General features: G+C 43.2%; 1 protein-coding gene across 1 annotated transcript; it reads left to right on the top strand.

Moving 5' to 3' along the window:
- ELK1 (ELK1, member of ETS oncogene family) lies at positions 1-4,928 on the top strand. Its single transcript, XM_006898911.1, has 5 exons — positions 1-234; positions 2,303-2,755; positions 3,578-3,997; positions 4,643-4,744; positions 4,830-4,928. The coding sequence occupies exons 1-5, from the start codon at positions 25-27 to the stop codon at positions 4,926-4,928; spliced, it is 1,284 nt and encodes a 427-aa protein (XP_006898973.1). The 5' UTR covers positions 1-24.
- The last annotated feature ends 3,783 nt before the right edge of the window (positions 4,929-8,711 follow it).

Below are 8,711 nucleotides of genomic sequence, written 5' to 3'. Positions count from 1 at the left end.
GATGGCATAAACACTACCCTAGCAATGGACCCATCTGTGACACTGTGGCAGTTTCTACTGCAGCTACTGAGAGAGCAAGGTAATGGCCATATCATTTCCTGGACCTCACGGGATGGTGGTGAGTTCAAGCTGGTGGATGCAGAGGAGGTGGCCCGACTGTGGGGACTGCGCAAGAACAAGACTAACATGAATTATGACAAGCTTAGCCGGGCCTTGCGCTACTACTATGACAAGGTAAGTTCTCTAATTCTAGTGCTGAGAATCGCCAACATTTCTTATTTGCAACAGTATTAAAAATTGCCAATTCTTATCCCATCCTCTGGCACCCTCAGACCAATGTTGGGTCCTGAACATTTATGTCAGTTATTTATCTTGTCTTACTGCTTTGACTAAAACATTGATAGTAATACTAGTGTTGATCTGAGATCTCCAGAGTAGTGCTGTCTCACCATATCCTATACATTTCATTTATTGCCTTACTCCTATAAGGCAAAACTTTGAAAACACTCTTAATAATGACCATTCCTTTTTCTGTGCTCTGGAAACTCTGGACCAGTGCAGGATCCCCCATATCATATTATTCTTCCAGGAATCGTAAGTTTCATGACTATATTCTACTGACTTTTCCTCATACCAACTTCTAGGATCCCAATGTTTTTAATAAATTCTTTTCTTCCCTTATCCCTTTAAATAAAACCTCAAAATGATATTTAGTGCTAGCTATATACACCATTCTCTTGGATCCCCACAGTAGCACTGGTCTACTTCAAAATGTATGTTAGTCACCTTATTCCTGTAACTAAAATTTTAAATATTCCTAATCTTATCCTTTTAGATCAGTGCTGCAAATATTTCTACTAATTGTTCATTAGTTAAAATCTCAGAAACAATCTTTTTTCATACTTTTTCTGAGAAAGCATATTCACCCTGTGACATACTTCAGAAACATTAAGATGTACTCTCAGAATGCTCCAGGAACCCCCAGGTTCCTCTTGTACTTAGAATATCTCTAGACCTGTGCTGCACATCCTTAATATTGATAACATTTATTCATTTTTACATTTTATTCCTTTAAATTAAACCTCTAAAACAATACACCTACAACTCACTTAACTATATTGTTATCTGACATTTCATATTTACGATAGTAAAAAAAATCTGATTTTGCACAATAGTGTTTTACATCTGGAATAATATGAATACTGAGGTGTGAGGCAACAATAATGCTGACTGTGGCAGTTAAGATGTCAGTTTGGCTGGGGCAAATTGGTTGGCAGTTATGTAATATAGTAGTTGTCTTCTATTTTCACATAATGCCAATTTTCACATAACAATCTAGTCTTTGGATTGTCACCATAATTAAGTATGTTACTGATGAAGTTTTGTGGGACCAACAGAGCATCCATACGTTCTTCCAGATCAGTCCTGAAATATCCCAGACATACTCTGGGACCCACTCGGGCCAGGTTTGAGATTCTGCTTCCTAGTGTCAACCAGTATTTTACATTCTTCTCTTATTGCTCCCAGTTACATAATTTTATTATTTCTTTAGCTATAACTGCTACAACAGTATTGATGAGACTTCCTTACCATGTCCTCTCAACTGACATTTACTCTTCCACTTCTATATCAAAAGCTTTAAATAATCCTCTTATATTAATAATTCATCACATTAGCTTGATCTCTCCCAACTCTTACACCTATTATTTAATTTCCCTCCCTACCTTATTGCATTTGTAAGCCTCTATAACTTTGTCCTGGCAGCCACTCCCAAGGCCTAAGCCTGTCAGCCTATAGGCTCCTTTGTTCTTGGAGCCTGTGCCTACTCCCCCAGATGGACCCATCGTGGAGAGGAGACTGTGTATATTTGAGATGGATGGTGGAGTCAGATAGACGGATAAGAAAAGTGAGAGGAGACAAGAAATAAGTGATAAAGAAAAATAGAAAGTGTACAGGAAAAGAAGAAAAGAGCAATAGACTAAAGACATAATTGTTGAGGGGAGGATATAGAAGGTAGAGGCTGGGGAGAGAAACAGAAAGAATCTGAGGAAGAGGATGAAAAGACTTGAAGAAGGGGTTTAAGAAAGGGTTTGGTGAAGTGTAAAATGGAAAGAAATGGGAAATACATGGAGACAGACATGAAGAAGGGAGAGTATGTACATAAAAAGACAGAAAGGGCAAGTAGGAATAAAGACACTAGAAGAGAGGCACACAACTCCTCTTCCACCTCATCCTCATCCACCCACACCTCTCTATTTTGCCCCTTTCCTCTAAGTCCCTATACCCTCTCCTCCCTTACCAGAACATCATCCGCAAGGTGAGCGGCCAGAAGTTCGTCTACAAGTTTGTGTCCTACCCTGAGGTCGCAGGGTGCACCACTGAGGATTGCCCACCCCAGCCTGAGGTGTCTGTTGCCTCCATAGCAAATGTGGCTTCTGTTCCTGTACACGTTGCCCCTGGGGACTCTGCCTCAGGGAAGCCAGGAACACCCAAAGGCACAGGAATGGCAGGCCCAGGCGGCTTGGCACGCAGCAGCCGGAACGAGTACATGCGCTCAGGCCTTTATTCCACCTTCACCATCCAGTCCCTGCAGCCACAGCCCCTGCCTCATCTACCCCCTCATCCTCGGCCTGCCTCAGTGCTCCCCAGCACCACCTTTGCAGGAGCAGCAGCACCTCCTTCAGGGAACAGTAGCACCAGTCCAAGCCTCTTGGAGGCTTGCCTGGAGGCAGAGGAGGCTGGCCTGCCTCTGCAGGTGAGGACTGGAATCTGGAAATTCAATAAGAGAGGGTGAGGAGGAGGGAGGTGCAATTCCCAAATGAGCCCTATTAGAGGAGATGGGGTGAGAGGATGGACCCAGAAGTCCCATTGGAGAGAGTGGTGGGAGGAGAGCTGTGGGAGTCCTAAGAATGATAGGGAGATGAAGTGTGCAGCCCACTGTGCAGTAGGTGCCTTGGACGTGTTTGACACATGAGTTCTCACAAACACTCTTCAAACTCACCTGGAGAGTTTTTAAACACATGGCTGGGCCCTACCCACAGAGTTTCTGATTAAGTGTGGACAGAGACCCCAAAACTAGGATTTTTAGCACAGTTACAAATGAGTTAGATTATGGTAGTTCATGGAGCAAATGCCTGGGAACCACTGTTTTAATGAACTAAGAGGTCTACCTGGGAGATCCACCTCCATGAGATTGTCTTGCCCCAGGTGCCCTACTTCCAAGAGGACTTGCCCCAGAGGAAGCCCCACTCTAGAGCCAAATCCTGTTGGAAGTCTCACGTTCCAAGAGAACTCAGTGGATGACTGGTTGAAGAGCATAACATCTCCCCACACACCTTACCACCTGAGTTCTTTTTTTTAATTTTTTTAAATTTTATTACTTTTGTGTAAGTGTACCGTCAAATCAGATCTGACTGGTACAGGAGGAGATTGTCCCTCCTTTTCCCGGCAGAGTATCTGGTGGATTCGAACCGTGTGCCTCTGGGATTGTAGTTGCAGCTCCTTGCCACTAGGCCACCAGAGCGCCCCCATCCACCTGAGTTCTTATGCACCCCCTCTGCACCTGCACCTCTCCCAGGTTATCCTGACCCCTCCCGAGGCCTCGAACCTGAAATCGGAAGAGATGACTAAGGAACCAGGGCTGGGCTGGCCACTGCCCCCAGAAGTGAAGGTGGATGGGCCCAAAGAAGAGTTGGAGGCCGAAAACAGTAGGGAGGCGGGGTCTGTATCGGAAACCATTAAGGTTGGGGCAGAAGTCCTTCCCACGGTCGTTATGGAGACTGCCAAACAAGACTCCGACCGAGCATCTGCCACAGCTTCCAACACTGAGAGCGCTCAGCCGCTAAAGGGCCGGAAGCCCCGGGACTTGGAGCTGCCACTTGGCCCAGGCCTGCTGGGTGGGCTAGGACCAGAACGTACTCCGGGATCTGGAATTGGCTCTGGCCTGCAGGCTCCAGGGCCGGCACTGACACCGTCCCTGCTACCGACGCACACATTGGTAAGTGCTACCAAGAGACAAAGCTGGCAAGCTGGACTAACGGGATTGGCAGTTGGCGGGCAAGCGAGAGGGTGGGACCTAGTGAAGAGCAGGAATGGGGTTTGTTTAAGGGCAAATGAAACTTCAGTGCAGGAAGATAGGCGTCTGTAAGAACTGATTCTGGGTTAAGGAGCCTTATTTTCATTGCTGTTAAGTCGGAACCAACTCAAAGCTGACTCTTCAGGTTTTCAGAGGCTCTAAATCACATGTAAGGAAATACTTTCCCCTTTTCCTAGGAGCAGCTGGTAGATTCTAACTGCTTGTCTTTGGTTTGGCTTTAGTGGAGGAATTCCTGTGAGGCATGAGAGCTGGAGGCTGGACCTGAGCTGTTGAAATGGTGACAATGATTTGAGATTTCAAAGCAGCAATGTGAAGGGAGTTTTCTGGGTGGTCTTGCCCAGTGCCGGCTCAGAAACTGGGAGTGAGCCCTCAGGAGTTGCAGATGTAGGGAGGTATCTGCATAAAGTTTGACAGATGCCAGCAAGTAAGGCCTTAGTGTCTAAGCCTGTGAAAATTTGAGTGACCTCAGGAGTCTAAGTGGAAAATCTGGGAACTATCTTTCTTTCTGACATCTGCTCACTTGAATTCCAACCACCCTTGTCACAGACTCCGGTGCTACTGACGCCCAGCTCACTGCCCTCAAGCATTCACTTTTGGAGCACCCTGAGTCCTATTGCACCCCGTAGTCCGGCCAAGCTCTCCTTCCAGGTAGGATCACTTTCTCCCATTTTGGTAAGGGTGAGAAATCCTAACATAATCTTAATCTATGGCTTTTCCCTATTTCTGCCTCCAGTTTCCAGCCAGTGGCAGCACCCAGGTGCACATTCCTTCCATCAGCATGGATGGCCTTTCGACCCCTGTGGTGCTGTCCCCAGGGCCCCAGAAGCCATGATTATCACCACTTTTTGCTGGTGTTACTCCATCCATTTCTCCAATCATCTCTCCATCCAGCCTTCTAAAGAAGATGAACTAATTCAACTAACAAGCTCATGCTCTGGTCTGGTGTGGTGGAATGGGGAGTCTTAGGAAGAATAATCTCTCAGTACCCCCCCCCCAGTCATGTGTGTACACACACAGAGAAAGAACACAGTTTCTTACTTCTTTACCAGCCCTTTTCAGTGGCCGCCCTTACTCGTCTTCTACTTTAGTAGTAGGGATGGTTTGTTTATTTATTTATTTTTTGAAGACCACTGGGAGGAGCCTGGCCCTCCTTTTTAGGGTGAGGATAGGTGATGATATCACCCCTCATTAATACATTATCCCCCAAAGATGAGACGCTCAGGATCTGGCATGAGAAAAACATTTCTTTATTTCTCAGCCAGCCCGTGGATGAGATCCTGTCTCCTTTTTAGAGGGGTTGTTTTATAATTCCTGACTTAACCCCAATGTTCTAAAAAACATTTTGCAACATTTAATTGTTTGAAAGTCTCAGGAAGAGCCACACCCTTAGATAGGATTTTCTGCCTTCCTAACCTTTCTTTCGAACAGCTTTTCTTTTTTTCAGCCAACTCTCTGACAAGGGAGCAATGCCCTCTTTGTTTTTCCCCTCCCTGAGAAGCCATTCCTTTGTCTGCCAAACTCCCTAGGGTCCTTTGACCTCCCAATGGAGTGGTTATTTTTGGAGTAGTCCCCGTCTGGGGGGCCCTCCAACCAGTGCTCCACATATCCTGTCTCCCTAACCCCAGCGATTTTGATAGTACAATCTATTTTTAAACAGGGCTTTTCAATAAGGGAGAGAGGGCATCTCTTCCTGTATCTGATTTGGGAGTGGGTGGGAAGGAAGGGATTTGGGGGATCTTCCTACCACCCTCAAGTGTTTATTTTTGATACCAAATAAGTATTTTCAGTTCCCTCCTTCCCTATCCTCCAATTTCCTGCAGGCAGGTGCAAAGGACCCTTTAAGCGTCTCTGAAATTGGGAGGGAGGAGTAGGGGACAAAGCCTGTCCTATGTCAATTCAAGGCTGGAGAGAATGGGTTCGAAGGACTCCTAGGTTCATTTGTCGGCCAAAGCCCAAGCCTGAAGGTGAAAGTTGATGGTTTGGGGGACGGTGCTATGCCTGTCTCCACTGTTTGTTTTACTTTCCCAAAATGAATCTCCCCCCCCCACACAAACAACAAAGAATATCAGAATGGGGAATTGTTCCTGTAAATATATATTTTTAAATGTGATGCCAGAGGCTGCTGAAATTTTTTTCCCCTATGCCAAGACTGAGTGTGGTAGACTTGACTTTGTATGAAATGTGATGAGAGTATGAGACAAATGTGAATCACAGACAGTAGTAGAGACTACAAATTGACAACAGTGTGTAAAAAGCTGTGATTGTATATAAAACATCATAGAAGTTGTGACCATAATTTCTTTTTTTATAAAAATTTTTTATTCTGGTTTACTTGCAAAGTTTGTATACATTGTTTTTCACACCAGATCTTTCCCATTTCCTTAAACCATCCCTCCCTCTGCTCTCCCCTTCCCCCCCTTAGATCCTCATACACATTTTACTAGTTATCTATTTCTACAATAATAGCATTATACAGTATTTGTCCTTATGGGACTGAATTAGTTAGCATAATGTTCTCCAATCCCTCCCAAGTTAGTCATTTACAAAATCATTGCTCCTGTGTGCTGTGTAGTATTCCATCATGTGAAAGTACCATAATTTATTAATCCATTCAATTGGACCACAATTTCTTTTCACATTTATTTTTTATTTGAATGAATATTTTAAAAATAGTTTTACATTTAGTCATTCATATTTAATTAATAACATTACTTTATCCACAGAATAATCACACCCTTCTGACTTTATTTATAGACAAATATTGCTCTTTTGACCTTATCTGATTGGTTATTCTAAGAAATAAGTGCCTCCTTAGTGTTGTTGGCCACCTTATATTTTGTTTCACATTTTCCCTAACTCTATTGAGGATCTTCTGCTATGATCCCTTTTAGAGTGATCAGTGGTAGAACCTAAGCACCATTTAGTTCTTCTAGTCCCACAGTGACAATAGACGTTTTTACTTTGTGTTTATGTGAGAAAGTGTGACCTTGTGGTAGAAAAATCACTTTAAGACTGAATGATTAAAATGTGGAAGAAATTCTAAAAGGAAACATTGCATGGTTTAAGATGAGGATTGGTGTGCGTCAGGGTTATATCCTTTTTCCATACCTATTCAATCTGGATGCTAAGCAAATCATTCAGAAAACTGAACTATATGAAGAAGAATGTGGTATCAGAATTGGGAAAAGACACACCAACAACCTGCATCACTCAGATGAGTGAAGAAGACTTAAAACATTTGCTGCAGAAGATAAAAAATTATAGCTTTCAATATGGATTACATCTTCACATCAAGAAAACAAAAATCCTCACCACTGGATCAATAAGAAACGAAGTTGCCAATGACTTCATTTCACTTGGATTCACAATTATGCCCATGAGAACAGCAGCTAAGAAATCAAAAGATGTGTCATGTTGGGAAAATCTATTATCAAGGACCTCTCTGAAGAGCAATGATGTCAGTTTAAAGATTAAAGTACACCTGATTCAAGCCATGGCCTTTTCAATTACTTCTATACATCTGAAAGTTGGACAATGACTAAGGATGACAGAAGAATTAATATTTGTGCCTTTTGGTGTTGGAGAAGAGTACTGGCTATCCCGTGGAATGCCAAAAGAACAAACAAGTTTGTCTTGGAGGAAGTGCAACTAAGGTGTTCCTTAGGGGCAAGGATGGTGAAACTCACATACTTTAAGCATGCTGTCAGGAGGGGCCAGTCCTCGGAAAAAACATCCTGCTGGGTAGGGTGACAGGTCAGAGAAAGAGAGGAAGACCATCAACAAGATAGATTTACAAACTGTAACAGTGAACTCGAGCATGTCAGAGATTGTAAGGATGGCTCAGGATAGGGCAAGGTTCAGATCTGTTATTTATAGAATGGGTCACTTTGAGTCATTGTCAACTCAATGGCAACTAATGAGGTACTCAATGAATGGCTATTAATAGCTTATAAAACTGTTCCTATGAGATGAAGTGATGCAGGCTTATGTGGGAGAAAATGTGATTGTTTGTGAAACATAGTAAGATACTGTCATAACAGTTGTAAATCAATAACTATGTTCAGCAGAAGATGACATGATTAAATGAGATTATGTGTGAGGGTAGTTTGAATCTGCTGGGTAGACTATAGAAATAATTGTTGATAACTACTGTTGTTGAGTCATCAACTCATCTGATTATGACTGTTTTGATACCTAGGCTAACTTTTGGAGGTAGATTGCCATAACTTTCTTCCTAATCTAGCTTAGCCTAGAAGATCCACTGAAGCATACTTAGCATTATAAAAACTTGCAACCCTCTTTGTGTGGTAGCTGAGCATGATGAGGTGAATTGGCTGGGTATTGAACCTCAGTCTCCCATGTGACAGATGAGAATTATAGCACTGAACCACCATAGACCTTTATAAACCATTTTTTTACCTATCTCTAGAAACCAATTTAATCATCAAGTTGATTCTGGCTATGGTGACCCTGTCTGTGTCAGAGTAGAGCTGTGCTCCATGGGGTTTTCAATTTCTGATTTTTCTGAAGTAGATTGCCAGGTCTTTTCTTCAAGAAGCCTCAGGGGGGACTCCAACTTCCAACCTTCTTTTGGTTAGTTGTTGTTAAGTACCGT

Source organism: Elephantulus edwardii, unplaced genomic scaffold (assembly GCF_000299155.1).
Source record: "Elephantulus edwardii isolate Elephantulus edwardi_28Jun2011 unplaced genomic scaffold, EleEdw1.0 scaffold00239, whole genome shotgun sequence".
Taxonomy (NCBI): Eukaryota; Metazoa; Chordata; class Mammalia; order Macroscelidea; family Macroscelididae; genus Elephantulus; species Elephantulus edwardii.
This window is presented reverse-complemented; position numbering and strand designations above follow the sequence as displayed.

Coding starts and splice junctions, on each gene's coding strand:
- ELK1 (XM_006898911.1), top strand. CDS start 25: ATGGACCCATCTGTGACACTGTGGCAGTTTCTACTGCAGCTACTGAGA. Junction 235..2,302: donor TGCGCTACTACTATGACAAG/GTAAGTTCTCTA, acceptor CTCCCTTACCAG/AACATCATCCGCAAGGTGAG. Junction 4,745..4,829: donor CGGCCAAGCTCTCCTTCCAG/GTAGGATCACTT, acceptor TTCTGCCTCCAG/TTTCCAGCCAGTGGCAGCAC.